The 22,395-nt window shown below is 45.2% G+C and overlaps 1 protein-coding gene across 1 annotated transcript in view; it reads left to right on the top strand.

The window, feature by feature from the left end:
* Positions 1-19,529, top strand: part of C2CD2 (C2 calcium dependent domain containing 2) — a 66,818-nt gene extending 47,289 nt beyond the window's left edge. The window contains exons 13-14 of the mRNA XM_090061195.1: positions 5,723-6,032; positions 15,768-19,529. Of these exons, the coding sequence (XP_089917321.1) occupies positions 5,723-6,032; positions 15,768-15,994 (537 nt within the window). The 3' untranslated portion in view covers positions 15,995-19,529. The remainder of the gene's footprint in view (positions 1-5,722; positions 6,033-15,767) is intronic.
* Positions 19,530-22,395: the final 2,866 nt, after the last annotated feature.

Below are 22,395 nucleotides of genomic sequence, written 5' to 3'. Positions count from 1 at the left end.
AGAGGGATGTTAAGGAGGTTGGGAGGACTAATGTGGAGATAACATCCTATTGGAAATCCAGCAGCTGGTGACAGGTGTCACTGGGTATTTTAGCTGTGTAGTGTGCCTGGATGCCGCTTGGACTTCACCTTTTTATATCTGCCTCTAAAAAGTTCTTTGACTTTTGACAATGTGCAAACACATCCCTTCTTGCCTGCAGAACAAGAACCTTTTAAAAGCTCCCTCACCCTCGCAATATGACCTTTTGACTGCCCTGCCTAACTCCCATCTCCCTTCTTGCTGCTCAGATAGCTTCAGTGCATTTCCCATCATAGGTTTTTCAAGCTGCAGAGCAGCTTGGTAGTGTACTGCAGTGTTTGCCATTTCTCAGAACCCTTGGGACAAGAGGGAGAATGTAGGAGAAGCAATGTGAACTGATAAGGCTCTGGCTTCTCTTTCCTTTTTTCCCCAGTGTGGTGCAGGGAAATAAATTACAAGTGAAGATGGCAAACCTGAATTGATTAATATTAATCTGTAAAGCCTTCTTTGCAACCATAAAGTTGCAAAACTGGTTGGTTGGGTCCATTCTTTATGTTTTTAAGCACACTTTAGATCTTGTGAAAATTTCATAGATTTCATAGACATCAGGGCTGGAAGGGACCTTGGGAGATCATCGAGTCCAGCCCCCTGCCCAAAGGGCAGGAAGTCAGTTGGGGTCACAGGATCCCAGCAAGATAAGCATCCAATTTACTCTTGAAGGTGTTCAATGTAGGTGCCTGAACCACCTCCGCTGGCAGACTGTTCCAGACCTTGGGGGCTCGGACAGTAAAGAAATTCTTCCTTATGTCCAGCCTGAAACGGTCTTGCAGGAGTTTGTGACCGTTCGACCTTGTCATCCCTTGGGGCGCTCTGGTGAACAGACGTTCCCCCAGATCCTGGTGGTCACCCCGATAAACTTATAGGTGGCCATCAGATCACCCCGAGCCTACGCTTTTCCAGGCTAAAGAGTCCCATGGCTCTCAGGCTGTCATCGTAAGATCTGTTTTCCTGACCTCTGATCATGCGCGTGGCTCTCTTCTGGACTCTCTCGAGCTTCTCCACATCCTTTTTGAATTGTGGAGCCCAAAACTGGATGCAGTACTCCAGCTGCGGCCTCACCAAGGCCGAGTACAAGGGGAGAATGACGTCCCAGGATTTGCTCGAGAAGCATCTATGGATGCAAGCCAGCATTCTGGTCGCTTTACTAGCCGCAGCATCGCATTGGAGGCTCATGTTCATCTTGTGGTCAGTGATGACCCCCAAGTCTCTTTCTTCTGTAGTGCTATCCAATGTAGCACTGCTGAGCCTATAAGGATGCTGCAGGTTTTTCCTCCCAAGGTGGAGAACCTTGCATTTTTCGGTGTTAAACACCATCAGGTTCTCGTCCGCCCATTTGCTGAGCTTGTCCAGGTCAGCCTGGATCGCCTGCCTATCTTGTGGCGTGGATGCTTTGCCCCAAAGTTTGGTGTCATCGGCGAACTTGGCCAGTCCACTCCTGACTCCAGTGTCCACATCATTAATGAAGATGTTGAACAGGATGGGTCCCAGGACAGCCTTGAGGGACCCCATTGGTTACAGGGCACCACGATGAGCGACTGCCATCAATTACAACCCTCTGGGTCCGACCACGGAGCCAGTTTCCCAGCCAGCGGATCGTGGTGGAGCCAAGGCCACAACTGGGCAGTTTGGCCAAGAGGTGATCGTGGGATACCAGATCAAAAGCTTTTTTGAAGTCAAGATATATGACATCAATCTCTTCTCCCTTGTCCAGGTGATAGGTCACCTGGTCATAGAAGGAAATGAGATTGGTCAAACAAGAGCTACCCGCAACAAACCCGTGCTGGCTATCCCTTAGGATGTTAGCCTGGGCCAGTCCATCAAGGATGGCCTCCTTAATAAACTTTTCTAAGATCTTCCCCAGGATAGAAGTCAGGCTAATGGGCCTGTAGTTAGCCGGATCCACTCTCCTCCCTTTCTTGAAGATCGGCACCACATTGGCCTTCTTCCGGTCTTCGGGCACTACACCAGGGCACCAGGAATTTTCAAAGATCCATGCCGGGGGCTGGGCTATGACGCTCGCAAGCTCCTTGAGTACCCTGGGGTGCAGATTGTCAGGGCCGGCTGACTTGAAGGTATCCAGCTTCTCAAGGTGTTCCTTTACGAGGTCAGCATTGATGGAGGGTAAGGGATCCCCATCACCCGGATTTCCCTGTCCCATAGCAGGCATGGGCATCCCGTGTGACTGATGAAAGACTGACGCAAAGTACCTATTTAATAGGTTGGCTTTTTCCTGGGCGTCAGTTGTCAGTTGCCCCATCTGGTTTAGCAGGGGTCCAGCGTCGCCCTTGCTTTTCCTCCGGCTCTCCACATATCTGAAAAAGGACTTTTTGTTGTCCTTGATGCTTGAAGCTAATTGGAGTTCAGTTGCAGCCTTGGCTTTCCTGGTTTGCTCCCTGCAGGACTGGACCAGCATGGAGTAATCCTCCTTGGAGGTGAATCCCATTCTCCATCCTCTGTAGGCTTTCCTTTTTAGCCGCAGGAGGTCCGCTAGGTCCCTGGAGAGCCAGGGGGGCTGCTGTGCCTTCTTGCTGCCTTTCCTCCGTGTTGGAATAGATTTAGCTTGTGCATTGAGGATCGCTTCCTTGAGAAGCAACCACTCTTCTTGAACTCCCATCTCCCTGGGGTCATGGTCCCTGAGGGCCTGACCGACAAGCCTCTTGAGCTTGTCAAAGTCGGCTTTTCTGAAGTCAAGGACTTCTGTGTTGCTGACTAACTTGCCAGCTTTACGGCGGATGGTGAAGGTGATCAGCTCGTGGTCGCTGTCACCCAGCTTGATTGATACGTCTTGCTTTAAGTCCTTCTCTACGTGTACATTTGCAAAGGATTGGGGGTGGGAAAGGAGGCAAGACCTGAAGAACTAAGTTCAGCAGCAGGAAGAGGGGAAGTTGAATTACATTTTAAGAACAAAATACAGAAGTTGTTTATAAAAGCAGCACATACCCCAGTGCAATCCAGTGGATCATTTTGCTGATAAATTTCATTATTCTCACTTCTTCCTTTGGATTTGCAGCTATGCAAGTTTCATTCTGCCTATATAGGTGTTCTGGGAGGGGGAGTATCTAATTAAAATGCCTCACCGTCATGTGTATTAAGCCCCCACACATTTAAAAATGGCTGCGGTACACTTTATCTAAACTTCATTTGAGGAGGTTTAGATAAAGTGCCCCACGGCCATTTTAAATCATGCAGGGGCTTAATACAAGTGATGCTGCAGCAGGAAAGCCAAGGCTGCGACGGAGCTCCAACTAGCTACAAGTATCAAGGAGAATAAAAAGTCCTTTTTTAGATATGTGGGGAGCCACAGGAAAAGCAAGGGCAACACTGGACCCCTGCTAAACCAGATGGGACAACTGATACCCAGGAAAAACTTGCTAAATGGGTACTTTGCATCAGTCTTTCACCAGTCCCATGGGGCACCCCTGCCCATCATGGGACAGGGATGCCTGGGTGAGGGAGATTCCTTACCCCACATCAATGCTGACCTCGTGAAGGAACACCTTGAGAGGCTGGACACCTTCAAGTCAGCTGGCCTTGACAGGTTACACCCCAGGGTACTCAAGGAACTGGCTAGCATCATAGCTCAGCCCTTGGCATGGATCTTGGAGAACTCCTGGTGGTCTGGTGAAGTGCCTGATGATTGGAAGAAGGCCAACATGGTACCTATCTTCAAGAAAGGGAGGAAAGTGGATCCGGCAAACTATAGGCCTATCAGCCTGACCTCTATCCCGGGGAAGGTCTTAGAAAAGATTATCAAAGAGATTAACAGACTGGCCGATGGCAACATCCTGAGGGATAGCCAGCACGGGTTTGTTGCAGGTACGTCTTGCTTGACCAATCTCATTTCCTTCTACAACCAGGTGACCCATAACCTGGACAAAGGAGAGGAGATTGATGTCGTATATCCTGACTTTAAAAAAGCCTTTGATCTGGTATCCCATTATCACCTCTTAGTAAAACTGGCTAAGTGTGATACTGCTGCTAGTAAAGCGAGCAAAATGCTTGCATGCGTCCACAGATGCTTCTTAAGTAAATCCCAGGACATCATTCTCTCATTGTACTCGGCCTTGGTGAGGCCGCAGCTGGAGTACTACATCCAGTTTTGGGCTCCACATTCAAAAAGGATGTGGAGAAGTTTGAGAGGGTGCAGAGAAGAGCCATGGGCATGATCAGAGGTCAGGAAAACAGAACTTATGATGAGAGGCTGTGAGTTATGGGACTCTTCAGTCTGGAAAAGCACAGGCTCAGGGAGGACCTAGTGGCCACCTATAAGTTTATTGGGGTGCTGACCAGGATCTGGGGGAATGTCTGTTTACCAGAGCGCCCCAAGGGATGATGAGATCAAACGGTCACAAACTCCTCCATGACTATTTCAGGCTGGACATAAGGAAGAACTTCTTTATTGTCTGAGCCCCCAAGGTTTGGAACTGCCAGAGGTGATTCAAGAACCTATTCTGAACGCCTTCAAAAGACACCTGGATGTTTATCTTGCTGGGATCCTATGATCCCTGCTGACTTCCTACCCCCGGGGCTGGAGGCTGAACTCAGTGATCTTCCGAGATCCCTTCCAGCCCTGATGTTTATGAAATCTTTGAAACGCTGAAGCCTTTTAGGTAGAATGTGGAGCAGACTCGATTAATTGTTCTAATTAGAATGCCAATGAGCACATGTATAGGCAGCCTTACTGGCTAGTGGTGACTAGGCATGTGTATGTGTGTGTGCATGTCTGTGTGTATATAAATAAAATATACCATATTTACTCAAATCTAAGACAAGGTTTTTCCTTCAGTCATAATATGGGGAGGAAAGCCCCCCAACTTAGATTTTGCATACAAAGCCACAGCCTGTGTCGGACCATAGCAGCATCCTCCCCCACCACACACACACAGCTGTTTCCCTTTTGCACTTCTAGCTCCCCCACCCCTTTACTATCAGGTGCAGCTCAGGTCCAACTTGGGCTGGATTCCCTCCCTGGCATAGAGCACATGGAAACTCCATCCCCTGCCCAGACACTGCTGCATTGGCTGCCTAGCCAATCAACACCACCAACACTACTATGCAGCTAGCAAGGGCTGCGCTTCTATGTGCTGTGCTCTGGGGAGGGACTATAGCCTGAGCAGTGTCTAACAATAAGGCAGGGAGGAGAGGCAGACACTGTGGGGAGGGGCAGAGGCTCTGGGGAGCAGGGGGGGGGGAGTGCAGATGGCAGGGTCAGGGGTGGGGACAGGAGGGCTGCAGGGGGAAGACAGGGAACAGAGAGCAAAGGGACTTCCTGCCCCCCCCTAGTCACCTGACCCCTCCAGCCACTGCTTTCTGTGCTTTGAATTCTATACTTGGAAAATTATAACAAATATATAAATTTTCCATAGATAACATCTAATTTATTGGAAGGTCATCTTAAATTCAGGGTTGATTTAGATTCAAGTAAATACTACCGATCTAATTGAAGCCTAGTTCATTTGTTAAAGATAAAGTTAATATAGTTCCATGCTGGGAAGAAGGAACAAAGAGTACAATGCTAGATTTCTGGCAGCCTCTGGGCAATGCAAATAGAAACATAAAGAAATAATGAGAGTTTGGGATGAAAACTGTTTCTCCAGAAAACATTCTATGCATTTCTTTCTCTTATTTCCCCCCTCCATGACAGACCTCCTTATCTCAGGACAGCGAAGCTGCGCTGATGATGGACTATGCAGCAGCCATGGATGGCTCATGTAAAGAAGACCCTTCCACTGTGGAGGACTCAACCACCAAAGTCCCCTCAGATGAAAAGCTATTGCTAACTGCTTCACAAATACTACCTGCCACTGACCCACAGGAAAGTAACCATAGCACCTGGGGCTTGGATGATGGCAGCCAGCTATGGAACAGTGATGCACTGTTAGACCAGAACTGTGAAGAGACGTCTGGGAGTTCATTAAGCGTCTCCGAATCAGGGAGTGTGAAAAAACCTAAAGGTAGGTGACAATTTCTGACAGTTGCCTAGTGTGGTATCAGACAACTGACTCCTGTAGCTGGTCTTTGTCAAGCAGCTCCTTCCCTTTTTTCTCAGAGTGGATTTGGTTCTGATTAAAGGCACCAAAATGATAGCACTGACTACTGGAATCCTCTGCTTAACCACAAAATGAACAATGCAGGTACCCTGCACTTTGCCTCTTTTAAGGATTGGAAAGACACACACCAGGAGTAACAGGGTATTTTCCTCTCAGTCCAGTCCAGCCAGCTGGTTTGTGTGATCAGGCTGTTGACCAAACTGCCACTTTCTTGATGCAAATTGAGTTTTATCCATTTAGACCTATAGTGATGGAAGCCAATGTGTATGATGGTGACAATGGCACAAATCCACAGTTACTACTTATTCCTTCCTCTCTCTATCCATCTTTCCTAAGTATGTAACTTCTCCATTCTACACCCCTCCCCCAAAAGGTATACTCATATCCCTGAGTCACTTAGTGCTGCTTGTACACATTAAATTACCTATTTGAACAGTTTCTCCCTCTCTTCCTTTTTAGCTTTTTTATTTTCTTCTAGTCCTTTTCTAAAGCATTAGGACTACTAAAACAGTGAAACACAGGCTGTGATTATTTTCTCTAAATAAGGGACAAACTGTTATAGTTTCTTCTTAAATGCAGATGTCTACACTAGACATTTACTGTGCAGTAAACTAATTTGCTACACAGTTAACATCATGCGTTTACGATGCACCTCTATTAGGCTGGAGTAAACTAATTTATCCTGCTGCTGCTCACATGCAGATAGGCTGGGACATGAGAGTGCTTCAGTGTGGAGGCTGTCTACCAGCTTGATCCGTGCTGAAGTAACCTCGTGCCCCAGCCAGCCCCTCCACAGCATGTTGAGCTGGGGGGAGCAGCCCCAGGCTGACAGCTTGACCTCCTCCCAGACCTCTTGCCAGCCAGGGCTGCTTCGACCCAGCTCAACGTGCTATGATCCCATGTGCACATGCAAATACTCACCCAGGAGCAATATACTCTAGTGCAATAAGCACCAGAGTTTAGTGCACTACATTAATATGCACATGTAAACGTGCCCATTGAGTATCTGTGGGCTGCAAGTGACCCAAAAGGTCCCATGGCTCAACATCCTGTCTTCCCCTGTGAGCCCACTGCCCTCTCCTTACTGCTGATAACTGAAATGCAGCAGTCTCGCTGCTTGTTTTCTAAGTATATAGATAGTCAAATGGAGACTAATAAAGACAAGGTGTGCTGGGGGCATTTGGTTCAATTGACTCCTCACTTGCTACCCCTTAACTAATGACAAACAAGTCTAACAGCTGCACATTAGGAGTTAACACAATTCTTGTGCAGCCCACCCATGTTAAGCCTTCTTTTCCTGGCCTTTACAGATACCATTTAAAAAGTCTGCCCCCAAACACAGAGATATCTGAAACAGATCTCCTGTGCATCTTAGGCTCCTTCTGTATGTTATATTCCTTCTGCAATTAAGGTGTTAATCACAGCATGCTAGCACAGGATGCTATGCATACACCTGATTTAAGGTGCCATAAAATGAGGAATGAGCCATAAAAATGTTCCAGACCCCAGTGCAGTCACTGGACCCAGACAAAAATCAGCTGATTGTCAGGCCCGTGGAGACACCAGGGCTGGTCCCAGTCTCCAGTTTGGTCCCTGGCCAAGCTGACAATCAGCTGATTGCCAGGTACCAAGCTTTCAACTTCCTGGTGCAGGGGGAGCCTACGTTTGTGAACGTCTGCCAGGGGCCTTAGAGTTTTTCCAACTCAGTCATGGTTTTCCTGTCTTGTTCCGCCCCCCCCCTCCCCCGACACCATGCCTTTTTTTTCCACTGACCTGAATCTCTCATGCTGAGTGAGTGATTTGACATACTAATGGCTAGGAAGAGCTTTGTAAAGAGAATGGTTTTTTTTAAAGGTCTATTTAAAATAATAGTTCTCAGCATGTCACCCTCTCTTATGAAGGAAAAGCAGTGAAGCATCATGATGCAATACAGAGGCTAAAAAAGTACAGTGCATCATTGAGGTGAACTGTCACATTCTTACATAGTGCATGGATGTCAGTATTGTGCTCAGCAGAAAAGCAAAGCAAATGGTTCATTACAGATTCATACTCTTGTATGTTTGTTGTCTGACAGCATAGTTATTTCTGTGAAGTAAAACAGAAACGTTCTTCCCCTCCCTACCTGCTTTCATTTTTAGTTTTGATAATTCAAGAGAAGCTTTGCTTTTGCATGCTTTTTGGTCTTTAAACTATTCTGCAGTCATTTTGAGAGAGAGCATTTGCCAAGTGTATGTTTTCTCTATTTTTTTTAGGCATCACATACAGTGTTAATGGTTAAAAAGTCATACTATTATTTTACTCTTGCATATTTCCGTTTTTTTACTTCTTACCTTTCTGACTTCATCTTTCTTGCCCATTCCCTTTGTAAACTTAAGAGGACTACTATGCCAACCAGAATTAATTGCCTACACAGTAAGTTCTTCTTGCCTTGTCTTTAATATATTAATATTTTTAAAGAAAACGTAGCTTTACTGAGACGCTTATTGTAGAAGTTAAGCTAAACTTTGTGTCCTGTTCTCTTCTTCCCTGTGTCACCCTGCCCTTCAAAAAATGATTTTATTTTGTATTTTATATTGAGAATTCTTATCAGAGTAAACCATAGTGGCAAATCATTTTAACTGTAAATCTGTTGCCTGTACAAATACCATGGGGATATAAAGAAAGGAAGAGCTCCCTGCCCCACTCCCATAGTAATTATTGGATTCAAAATAACAAATACAGAGATGTGAGTGGTTCTTGCTATTTCTTGACATCTCTCTGCATTTCTGTAGCACCCATCCCTGTAGCATATAGGAACCTACCAAAAATCTGCCTGTGATCTGAGAGAATATGATCTCATAACAGCAAATGACTTGACTCTGTGTGTGTTGGTTACTGTTAGGCAAAAGCTCTTGGAAGCCGTGACTAACGTAAGCGTCAATTACAGAAGCTACAAAAATCGTCTTTTCACTCATAAGATGTTAAAAGCACACTGTTCACGTCTTACACAGAGTGCATCTATTTGTCTGTCTTTCTGGAAGCAAGGCGGGCCTGGTTCTAAGCAGTTGCCCTAATACAATTCAGTAACTCCCAAGTATGGTAACCCAGCAGTAACCTCCTGAGCATGTGAAGCTTTGTGATCTGTCCCATAAAACTTTAAGAGCACTGCATGCATCTGGCAGCAGCTCCAACAGTTGATCTGATCATGCTAAATTTAATTTATCTGCAGACTGATCTCAGTTGGGTGGCGAGGCTCCAGCTGGCAGTTGGCCACATGCTTTCTGAACCTGCTAGAGAAGTGCTTATATCAGGGGTGGGCAAAATGGCAGATCTGGCCAGTGGCCAGACTCCATTTCCCAGCAGCCCCTGCCTGAATCACTGTGGCTGGTTTATATGGAGACCCCTATAGAGGTGTACAGGCAGTGAATTGCAGCTCTGCCCCAACTCTGGACCACACAGTCACCGCCACAAGCTCCCAGCCCTGGAGCAGCTCCCTTCCCAGCTGCATGCCCTACCATACTATACTATACCTACTATAGCCCTTGATCTTCACCGCCCAGTCATGCGTTGGGTCCCACCACGTTTCAGTGAGCCCCACTATGTCTGGGTTGGTATCAGCTAGCAGAAGGGTAAGTTCCTCCTGCTTGTTTCTCATACTACGAGCGTTTGTGTAGAGGCATTTGAGGCCTCCTGTGGATATGTGCGCTGGCCCCCTAATCTCAGCATTGCCCTGGCCCCTGTTGCTTACCTGTGTATATGTTTGGCTTGTTGGTCTAGGCTGAGCTGTACTTGTGGGTGCTGCTTGGTTTAGCAGTCCAAGGCTTCCTCCTCCCTCGTCTTCCCCTTCCCCTTCCCCCGACAAGCCTAGTTTAAAGCCCCCCGGAGGAGATCCACCAACCTAGATTTAGCTGGTGCTGATACAAAACATGAGACGTCATGCTGAATTGGTCTGAAGGCAAAGGTCTAGCAATCTAATTTTCAAATGACAACTATTTTGTGCAGAACTGATTAGTGGCCTTTTCATTTATTCCTTCTTGGCAGACTTCCAGCAGATGGAAAACTGGTTCTCAAAATGAAGAAAACTTAGCATGACTTACTGGGGTCCCAGAAATCATGACAGCCATCTAATGGAGCTCAGACTAGTACAAGAATAAAGTATGGTCTACACTGATAACTTTCCAATGCTTTTCAGTCACAACAGCTTGCATCCACATCTCTAGCACTGGCACCCATCACTATAGGATCTTCATGCCATTTGTTGTTGTTACTTATTGAGAATGTATAAACCAAAAAAGCCCAGAGAAGCCTTTGCATGATGCTGTACTGGAAATTAGGTGTGGCTTCTCCTACTGTCAACCTAGACCAACAAGCCAAACATATACACAGGTAAGCAACAGGGGCCAGGGCAATGCTGAGATTAGGGGGCCAGCGCACATATCCACAGGAGGCCTCAAATGCCTCTACACAAACACTCATAGTATGAGAAACAAGCAGGAGGAACTTACCCTTCTGATAGCTGACACCAACCCAGTCATAGTGGGGCTCACTGAAACGTGGTGGGACCCAACGCATGACTGGGCGGTGAAGATCAAGGGCTATAGGCTGTACAGGAGGGACAGGACAGGAAGGAAAGGCGGGGGTGTGGTGCTCTACATTAAGGAGGAATACACATCCTCATGAGGTAGCACAGAGTCAGAGGAGGGGCACACTGAAGTGCTCTGGGTTAGAATACAAGGCAGTTGAGGGGAAAGAGACTTAATAGTGGGGGTCTACCACAGACCACCCAACCAAGGGGAAGAGCTAGACGAGGAATTTTTAAGTCAGCTCACGGAGGTAGTTAGGTCAAAGGATGTGGTCATCATGGGTGACCTGAACTTTCCAGACATCTTCTGGGAAGAGCAGTCAGCCAGGTCTGACCGCTCACGTAGGTTCCTAGCCCAAATGCAGGACCTCCATCTAACCCAGGAGGTGCACAGCCCCACCAGGGGAGACGCCTTGTTGGACCTGGTGCTGGCCACGTGTGATGACCTGGTGAGGGGGCTGCGGGTGCTCGACCTGGGCAACAGTGATCATCACCTGCTGGAATTCACCATCCAGCACAAGGTGGCAAAGGCCTACAGCAAGGCAGCAGCCCTAGATTTCAGGAGGGCAGACTTCAATGAGCTAAGGAAAATAGTCAGGGAAGCACTGAGGTCCCGGAGGGGAGGGGAGGGGAGCCAGGTGTCCAAGAAGAGTGGCTGCTCCTTAAGGAGACGATCCTCTAAACACAGAGAGGTAATCCCAACGTGGAACAAAGGGAGCAGGAGGGCGCAAAAGCCCCCGTGGCTCACCAAAAGCATCCAGGAATGTCTCCTAGCTAAAAGGGAGGTGTACACCCAGTGGAAGGGAGGGGCCATCACCAGGGAGGACTATACTGCAGCTGCTTGGGGATGCAGGGGGGCAGTCAGGAAGGCCAAAGTGGAGATGGAACTGGGACTAGCTTCCCGGATCAAGGACAACAAGAAGTCCTTTTTTAAATACATAGGGAGCAAAAAGAAAGTACTGGGTAATGTGTGGCCCCTGTAAGACACTCTAGGAAATCTGGTCATCACACCAGACGACAAAGCTAACCTATTTAACAACTTCTTTGCCTCCATTTTCCTGAGCAGGGACCAGATCAGGCCCCCCTCAGACCCTGGGGGAGGTCCACCTAGGCCAAGGGTTAGTAAGGATCTAGTCAGGGAACTCTGGAGGGACTGGATGTATTCAGATCTCCAGATGGACGATCTCCACCCCAGAGTGCTGAGGGAATTAGCTAAGGTCACTGCAGGACCCCTGGCACGGCTTTACGAGCACTAGTAGTGCTCTGGTGTGGTGCCAGAGGACTGGAAGAGGGCCAATGTGGTTCCCATCTTCAAACATGGGAGAAAGGAGGACCCAGGGAACTATAGGCCAGGTAGTCTTACCTTGATCCTGGGTAAGCTTTTTGAGAGAATTATCCTGGCGCATATCCACGAGGGGCCAGCAGGGGAGATTATGCTTAGGTGCAACTAACACGGGTTCATTAGAGGCAGGTCCTGTCAGACCAACCTGGTGGCCTTCTACAACCAGATCACCAAATCCTTAGATGCAGGGGTAGCAGTAGACATAGTCTTTCTGGACTTTCAGAAGGCCTTCGACACTGTCTCTTGCCCCGTTCTCATTAAGAAACTGGAGGACTTCACCTACACAGTCAAATGGGTCCCCAACTGGCTGGAGGACTGCACCAGCAGAGTGGTAGTGAATGGGTCATTTTAGACCTGGAGGGATGTGGGCATTGGGGTTTCGCAGGGCTTGGTCCTCGGGCCCGCACTGTTCAACATCTTCATCAGTGACTTGGACGAGGGGATAAATAGCATCCTGTTCAAATTCGCAGATGACACCAAGATGTGGGGGGGATGTGAGCACACTAGAAGGGAGGAATAGGATCCAATCAGACCTAGACAGGTTATGGGGTGGGCGGACGAGAAAAAGATGGGATTCAACACTGACAAGTGCAAGGCGCTGCACCTGGGGAGGAAGAACAAGCACCATACCTACAGGCTGGGGAACTCCCTTCTCATCAGTGCAGAGACAGAAAAGGATCTTGGTGTTGTCATTGATGCCAAGATGAACGTGAGCTGGCAGTGTGGGGATGCAGTCAGGAAGGCCAACCGCACCTTGGTATGCATCTCAAGCAGGTCCAAGGAGGTGATCCTCCCCCTCTATGTGGCACTGGTCAGGCCGTAGCTGGAGTACTGCATCCAGTTCTGGGCTCCGCACTTCAAGAGGGATGTGGACAACATGGAGAGGGTCCAGAGGAGGGCCACTCGCATGATCAGGGGGCAGCAGGGCAAGCCCTACGAGGACAGGCTACAGGACCCGAACCTGTTCAGCCTCCACAAGAGAAGGCTGAGGGGGGATCTAGTGGCCTGTTACAAACTAGTCAGAGGGGACCAGCAGGCATTGGGGGAGTCACTGTTCCCCTGAGCACTAACAGGGGTGACTAGAAATAACAGTCACAAGCTGGCAGAGGGTAAATTCAGATTAGACATCAGGAGGCGCTACTTCACTGTCAGGGCAGCTAGGATCTGGAATCGACTTCCAAGCGAAGTGGTGCTGGCTCCTACCGGGGTCTTTAAGTCAAGGCTTGACAATCACCTTGCTGGGGTTGTTTGACCCCAGTACTCTTTCCTGCCATGGCAGGGGGTCAGACTTGATGATCTGCTCAGGTCCCTTCCGACCCTACTAACTATGAAAGTATAAACTCCATGCTAGTACTTCACTTCACAGTTTCAATTGTGCTAGTAACGTTCATTTATTGAAGACAGAATTTTAACATTTTTGTTGTTAAACAGCTCCCAGAAACAATCCACACTCTTGTAATGAAAGGCTTACTGATAACCTGTGTTGTGAACAGGAAGTTACTTTGAGGTACTGGTTATATTTGGAATGACTATGTAACAGGTTTGACATAGCTACCAGGGAAAAGTTTCAAACTAATAAGCAACTCAAGCTACCTTATAAAAAATGCAAAAAAAAAAAAGGCGGGGGGAAGAGGGAAGATTTACAGGATTGGGACATAAAAACATTACCTGTCACTTCAATAACCTATCTTGACAAAAGTCTGGAGTGGGGTTGGAGTGAGCTACCAAACTCTTAAGGAGTATGTACTGAGCATATACAAACTGAGACACTACTTGCCAACCACAAAACTTTCAGTTTTTGCCAAATTCAGGTGGTTTTTGCAGGGAACTGTAACAGCCATGTCCCTCATTCCACTATGAAATCTGTCCCCTGCCGGATTTCAAGGTCTTACTTTAATGCACGAAGCACTTCAAAGAATTAAGAACTTTAAGAGCAGAGCAGAATGGCTTGACTCTTTGTTGGGAGAGGGAACCTGAGACGGATCCCAAACATGGAGAAGGGTAAGCCCAGACTAAAGACGGGTCTTTTTATTGTGGCAACTGCTGGGCAACATTAGCTGTAGCTGGCTAAGGTGGTAGATACATCTAGAACAGGGTTTGGCAACATACAGACCACAGGTTGGATGCAGCTTGCAGAGCCATTTGACCCTTTTCACAGACATGGGGCTTCAGCAGTCAGATTGTCCAGTTCAGGTCAGAGGCAAGCTGTGTGCATTGTGGGTGGGCACTAGAACCAAGCTGCCACTACTGCTTTTCCCAGTGGATGCACAGGGAAAGCACCCACTGCTGCCACTTATCCCCAAAGGGGGCATGAGGGGAGTGTCCACAGATGACATGTGTCCATGCAGTGGCAGGGGTAAGCAACTGCTGCCGAGGCCCCCCCTACCGCTGCAGGGAAAAACACTACCAGTGCCAGCTGGTTCCTAGTGCCTGCCGTTCATGTGCAGCCTGCCTCTAACCCAAACTGAGTCATTCTGTCCCGCAGCCTGAAAAGGTAGCCAACCCCTGACATGGAATACATTATTTGACTTGTATATGTATGTTGAACATAGCATTGATCAAAAGGCATTATTTGCAGATGCCATTGTGAGCCTGTATTTGGAATTAAAATGCCCCTTTATTTTGTGCATAACTGGTTATACCCTTAATATTTCAGCCAAAATCAACACGAATATAGCAAACACTTCTTGCGTGTGGTTTGTGGAATAAGTTTCCTTCCTCTGCCCTCCCCCACTGCCCTCTTTCTGAACGTGTTCTCCCGGTCATTGCCTATCTCTTCCTCATCATATGCTGTGCTTCCTGTTGTACTTAGCTGTATTAAAAGACTGAGACCTAAATTAAATGAAAGAACCCATAACTCCTGGGTTGTTGCAGCACACTGTTAATGTTGCACATTCATAAGTGGTGTTTCTGGCCTTGAAAGACCAACTGGTACTAAGCAAGTAAGGAAGAGAATCCTATAAAACTTGCAGATTAGCCGTAAAAAGTGGGTGAATTCAGAAGGTCACAAATAAGAATATTTTTTCCTAAATCCATTTCTTTACAGTAGCTTTTCTTCCTTTTCATTCACCAACCTTCTTTGAGGACCAAGAGCAAACTGGCATCTTCTTTAGTACTCCCAACAATATCAGTGAACCTTTCTTTGCTCTTACAGTAGATTAACTGTTTCTTCTATGACTTTACTGTTTACTATAATTATTATGCAAGTGTATAATAACTGTAATCTCAGTCAGAGTGTTTGTTTGCATGACACATTTGCATGGATTGAGGGGAACCAAATAAGTATATTTCCACTAATTAAGAGGCTAGAACTCCCTAGTGTACATGTTGGGAAGGATGAGATGGGAGAAGGGGGAGAAATACAGTAGCATGCACCTTGTATGGACTGAAAAAGTTTGCATCTAGCTGAGTTTGCCTGTACATTACCTGCATTGGCAAATAGTTAAGTATTGTGGAAAAAATATTTCTAAAATCAAAACCAGATGTAGCATTGATCTCTAACCTGTAGAACTTTTAATATTTTTTACATTAGCTCACACCATTCTTTGTTTCCTAGCTATCTTGCGCACCAGATGTGCAAGAGGATGCAGCTTAAATGCAAACACTAAAGATCAGTTTGTGTTTTTAAACTGGAGCTGCACCACTCTATTTAAAAACACAATTGGGCCTTGGTCCAAAACAAAGCTTACCTAAAATCTCCCTGATTTTTTTTTTTCCCCGTCATTCACTTACGCAGGTGGAATTCTGAAAAAAAGTGCAAAACTCTTTTTCCGTCGCCGACACCATCAGAAGGATCCAGGAATGAGCCAATCGCACAATGATCTTGTTTACTTGCAGCAGCCAGTGTCTGATGAAACACGAAAGAAGGGAGCAACACTAACACGAATCTTTAACAAGAAAATTCTTTCTAAGAACAAAAGCAAGAGCAAACTGAATGGCACCCAAGTGGAACCATGTGTATAAAACTTTATGCTGTCTTATGATACTTGCACATCAAATGATCAGTTGTTTACGAAACAGTGCTAGAAGGTGTAAACACAGGTAATGACATGCATAAAATGATACTTGCTAAAACAGTGGTCCAGAAATAAAAATGACGAAGCTTGGCTTCTTGTTTCCCAAGACACCTCTAATTTTTAAAGCCTTGTAGCAAAATGTTTTCCCAGGTAAAAGCAGTACAGATAACTTGTTGTTCACTTTCTGTTCCTGTTTGCTAACATCCATAGGGTTTTGACTTGTGTGGATGGGACAGGAAAGTGGTACAACTGGGAAGGTTGTATTTTTAGGCTAAGCATCTAATTTACATTTAACTTCTAGCTAGACACCAAGAAGTTGTATTGATTAGATGACTGGATCACTATAAAAATGTGACATACCACTGTGGTTAATGCTTCTTTAGTAAACACTGAATAATGGCAGCATAGGCCTCAATTTGAGTGCCTACTTAGGCTGAAAGTGGAAGGAGAGAAACCCTGATCCAATTTGTATTAATTGGAAACAGGTATGTTTCTGGAAGCAGATATAAAATGCTGGTTAAGACAACCTTCCATAAGAACTGCTAACTCAGTGTAGGTAGAGTGAGGCCTTTGATATTAGCCATAAGTAATTAAATTATGCAAATACTTATTCTGTGCATATATTATGCTAAAAAACTTTTTCTAAGTTTACTTTAAGCCTACTTGTAAACAGGATATTTAAAAACTTGTACTGTTCCTATGTATGTATTTCTCCTGTTATGTGAGAAGCTATATTGCCAATGCAAAAACTTTCTTTGGGGACTCTACTCCCTTATGTAAAGTACTTGTTAGACAAGTATACTAGCAATCATATCAAGAACAGCGCTAGGAGCAATAAATGCTGAATAGAACGTGTTTAACCCATGTACATTTTTAATAGCCCATTTTCTTCACTTGTCAAGTACTAAAGCATAATCTAGGAAACACTTTTGAGGAGGTTTTTTGCTGCCCTTTGTTGTTCTGTGTTATAATTATAGATTTTTGTCTTAAGGCAAGAGGTTTTTTTAATTATATCGTTTCTCTAAAAAAGTCAAAAGGGAAGTTTTAGCATTCACTTAAATTCTTTGAGGGGTACACCTTTTCTCATGTGTGCCTGCACACATTTCTAATGTGACATACATTCCTTATTAAGAGCATAAGACTACAGGCATAGCTGGCCAGTTCTGCACCCTAAGCAGCCATGTGATACCCAGAACAGTACTGCGGTCACAGATTTTTTTGTGTTCCCATTCCCCAGACGCACAGAGGCAACACTGAGGCTGCTTCCCCAGTTGCTTCCCTCTATCCCCTATTTATGCTACTGTATAAGACCAAATCTGACTGTCTTTCTCAGGCAGAACTCCAACTTTTTCAAAATCACTATTGACTAAACTAGTGCAACTCCATTTGAAAAATTTGGCTGTTAAACATATGTGGGTGTGGGTATGTGGGTATATGTGTGTGTCTGCACATGCTCCAAGTAGAAGTGGGGCAGTATGCTGGCATATGCTTTTATGGGTAAGGACCAAAGTGAAAATGATTGAAAAATTGAATAATCAGGTTTTAGCATTTTTGTGCTAGGCTCTGAATTGCTTAGAAAAGATGTTTTTGAAGGGTATGAAATAAGGGAAATCTTCAGCAAAAGCATAAACTTTTCACAGCATGAACTGGGATGGCTGGGATGATCTAGTTGGGGGATGGTTGTGATTTGAGCAGGGGGTTGGATTAGATGACCTCCTGAGGTCCCTTCCAACCCTAATTTTCTATTATTCTAACTGCCAAAAGCTTTTAGCTGAGCGTATATAGTTCCTAAATGTTTTGTATGCCCAAGTGCTCCCATAGTGCTAAGGAGGTAGACTACCTAATGTGTACTTGTTTCAAATACTTGAAGACATTTTGTATGTCTTATTTTTGAAGGTAACACTCTTAGTGTTAGCTGCCTTTAAATAATTTTTTTACCTGATGAAACATTTTGATCTGGTTTTACGTATGTTAATTTGGGTTGGGGCTTTTTGCTTAGTTTGGCTTTTCTTTTTTTTTAATTTCCCATCTACATTTATGGGGCCAATCTTCAGTCATTACTCAGGCAAGGCTTCTGTAAGCTTTAATTAGAATTGTGCCCAATGAGATCTGCCAGCACTGACTTTTTAACAACAAAATTTATGTTCATCATCACTCTAGCCAACTCTTGTTAGCCTACAAATTCAAAAACAAGAGTGGCTGAAGTGATTGGGATATAGGGTGACTTCTGTCTGGGTCACCAGGATTTCATATCCAGTCCACGTGAATGAGTGAAAGATGTCACCACCCAGATTTTTTTTGAAATTGGGGGTGGTTGTTGTCTTAGTGGGCAGGGGTCTGCATCAGAGAAGCTACCGCTGCCAAACTTGTTTGACTTGGTAAAGAAGCCAAAGATTGTTGGGGCAGGGATACCAAGATGTTTTCTTACATTTCTACGCAAGTCCTCCCAAACCCTTCTCCCCGCCCCCCTTTGCTCTACCCCTGCTAGGATATGATACAATCTGCAGTAACTATGTAATGGAAGAGAAAACTTCTGCCTCTGATGCTGCAAGTTCATTAGCCCTACATTATCTATCCAAAGTTATTTGGCTTTTTAACATAGAATAGCATCTGGGACAGCATCTTGCTGGCAGTCTTGTGGCTTTCCCACTCATGCTTTCCTGTGCATTTTTTAAACAATATTTTTCTCTTTATTTATATGTGAAAATTCACAAGGGAAACAGTACTCTGACTACATAAAGTGCTATCAAATGTGTGCAAAGTCAATAAAACTAGACTCTCCCTTATGTAATTTAAGGTGTCACTTGGAGCGATGTGACTGAGGGGTGGTGATCACATAAACATGACCTTTTTGAGGTTAATTGTGTTTCTCTGTAAAGCTGAACTTTAGGATAAGTGCTTATGTAAACTGCTATGTGCACCATAGTGCTAGGAGAAAATGATTACAGGATGTGCCTGGATCCTGATAATACAGTACAATTTACAGCTGATTGCCCAACACTATAAATTACCATCTAAATATCAGGGTTGTAAATGAAACTGTGAATGGTAATAGAAACCTCGTGTTTACTTTTTGATATTCACACAGACTTCGGTTGAACTATATTCATATGTTTAAGCACCTTGCTGAATCAGCACCTTAATCAGAAGTCAACCCAGATTAAGGTAAAGTAATCTTGTTATTCAATTAAGGGTGAACAATGTTGTTGTGTCCCTTAGGGTGAGCAGGCTGCTGAGCATAATGCAAAAAATCATCAGGAATGTGTGAAACAGGTTATTTTGCCAATCTTGAAACTTAAATAAACCTGTAGAAGAAATGAAAACATTTATTCTTAGCACTCAGCTGTGGTAGCTTTTATTAATTTGTACACTGAAGTAACTTGGTGCAATGAAGATATCTGTACCATACAGATTTATTGGAATATCAAGACAAAGCATGAAAAGAGGAATTTTTAAATAAATAACTACTGCTGTACATTAAACACCAATTGTCTCTGTGTACAGTGCTGTCATGAATGTCCTAACCAGTCTGATCTGCATATCTACATTAACAACAGGGCCTTGTGCTTACATAGCCTCTTCCTGTGATCTGGAGGGAGCACCTGGCACTGGGTGCAGAACAATATGAAGCTGCTTTGATCCAGTGGATGGAAGCAAAACAAGAGAAAAGAAGCACTGTGCTGTAAACTTGGACTCCAACTCAGACAACACACGTATTTGTGAAACTTGTAACAAGCTGTGTCACTCTTGAATTGGGCTTTTCAGCCACAAGCAGATTCATCAGGCACCTGACTGGACCTTTTAACACGTACTCCATGATCCAGAGGATCAACGGTTGCCTATATACCTATTTATGTAGCAGCACATTTCTTCTTCTAGCTGTGCCTGACATTTTGGATGGTTGTTACGTCCCCTATCCATAGGGTGTCAATATGTCCTGGTTTGCCTGAGACAGTCGTGGATTTCATAGACCCTCCAGTTCTACCGACCAGTGAGTGAAAATTGAAGCAAAAGTCCAGGTTTGGTGCCACCCTGCCTACACCTGTCCATCCCAGCTTCTGAGCAGTGGCTGGTGACAGCAAACTACCTGGGGTGAGGATTGGGCCAGGGGAGGAGTCTAGGGCCAGGGCTCAGGCAGCTGTGTAAGGTGAGCTGATACGGCCACCTGCTGCCAGCAGCCTCATGTCCTGGTACTGGGACCACTGCTGAGGCATGGGCTGAACACAGTGGCCCCGGATGGTTGCCAGAAGTGGGAGGGGAAGCTCTCTGTCCGCAGGGCTTCATGGTGTCCTATCCCACCCTGCCATCAGTGCTTCTGGGAGCTGCAAGGTTGTGCGTGTGTGTGTGTATGCATGTGCAAGGGGAGGGGCATACTTATGCATGTGTGTATGGGGGGGCATGTGTAAGGGGGGTGTGCCTTGATGGGTCCTCATGGTGCCCGGATCACAGCAGTGCCAATCGTTGCTGAGGAATGGAGACCCCTGAGCTATAGCTGGTGACAGGGGGAGGAACCCCATACTTAATAACTTGGCTCAGTCCAGCTGTGCGCTCCTGCTGCAGATGTGGCTGGCAGATGCTGGCTCTGGGCTGTGCGTGGGGCAGGGGGAGAGGGGGGAAAGGTTGCAGCGAGTTCATGCTCCCACTTGTGCTGCTGCTTTGGTGCCAGCCCCAGCTCATCCATGGAGAGAGTGGGGTATGTGCGCGCATGTGTGTCCATCTCAGATTTCCTTCAAAATTGTATGTACACCGTACCTATCAAGGAAAGATGCTTTGCTACTCCAAGGAGAAGCACTTAACAATTGTGTTGTTAGGGAACCTATTCAGAAGACTAAATTGAGGGACCAATAAATCTAACAGCTGCTGATCACATGACTTATTCAGATTTGGAAACGTCCAGTTCTTAATGGACAAGACACTGCATCCTAAAAAACAATTCTCAATATGTTAGGGATCAGAAAAGGTCATTATTAGACAAATATGTCCAGATGCAGTGGGTTTGAATGAAGTGAAGTGAGCAGCTTACTTGGAGTGTGTTCAAGATGGGAATCCTGGGAAGTGCTCGGGGGGGGGGGTAAAACTTGTTGGAGGATTAGGGCCTCAGTGACTACTTCCAGAAAACCTGCCAGACCCTAGCTAGTTTGAACACAGATTTCACAAATAACTCATATATTCTTCCTCTTCTTCCCTCAAGATAAATGTGTTTCTGAAATCTGCAAAAAAGTTTATATCCTTCCACTGAAAAGGGGAATACACTGACTTGTTGCACCTTACTGCCAAACTGATCTTTTTGTTTATTTTATGTTACTGACACTCCAAACTAGAACTCCCATCAACAGCAAAAAGAAACAAAACAAGTAAATTGCCTCCTTTCTATTTTTCTCCTCTCACCTTCAATCCCTTTATTATGCCCCAGTGCTTCTATTACTGGATACTAGCAAGAGTTCCATGACTAAAAATCATTAATGCACACCAGAAATTAATTTGGCTGCAATCATTGCCACCGCTGACCTCTTACTAAGTTTAGCAGGAGTTTTTTTTATAATTATCTTCTGCACCCTAAGAAGACTATTCTAATGTGACCTGTTGCTTTGATATACCAAATATTGCTTATTGTTTAATATTTATTACAGTATAGCACAGGGATGCCAAACAAGATCAGAGTTCCTTTGTGAGGCACACTGAATATGCACATACAAAGCTTGTGGATTTTGCAGTCAAAACTCATACTGTGGATGTGATGCATATATAGGTATATGTGAAAATAGCTTGTAAAAGGCAATTGTATACAAAATGAAAGACTAAATAATTTTTACTCCTTACTGAAAAAGGAAGTAAGCTATATGTCGTCAGATCCTTTCAAAGGGATGAAGATGGCTAAATATTCTGGTCAAAACTTTTAAGTATTCTTATTCAAAATTTTCAGGGTATTTGTAAAACTGAACAAATGTATATAAAATGCAAAACCTCTAAAAGTTTTTTTTTAAAAAAACATGATATTTCCACAAAACAAAAATAACAATTTATTTTGAAAAGTTTAATAGAATACACAATTTCCTGTTTCTTTTTCTCTCATGCACCAGCTGCTGGTGCATCTCCAATGTTAAAGCAAAACACAAATATTTAATCTACTGTGGAGTTAGATCAGGGGTGGGCAATTATTTTGGCTGGAGGGCCCCTTAATGAGTTTTGGTGAGTTGTCAAGGGCTGCAACAGTAGCCCTGCCCCTTGGCAGTTACCCCGGCCCCTGGTTGCCATCTTGGGACTTGAAGTCCCACCCCCTAACCACTGATCTTTGCCACCAGAAGTCCCTCCCCTTGCCCCCAGAAGTATTCTTGGGGAGGGAAGGGG

This window comes from Crocodylus siamensis, chromosome 1, assembly GCF_052110815.1.
Source record: "Crocodylus siamensis isolate JL-2025a chromosome 1, ASM5211081v1, whole genome shotgun sequence".
NCBI classification, from domain to species: Eukaryota; Metazoa; Chordata; order Crocodylia; family Crocodylidae; genus Crocodylus; species Crocodylus siamensis.
Note: the sequence above shows the minus strand (reverse complement) of the source record. Positions and strands in the feature narration are given on the sequence as shown.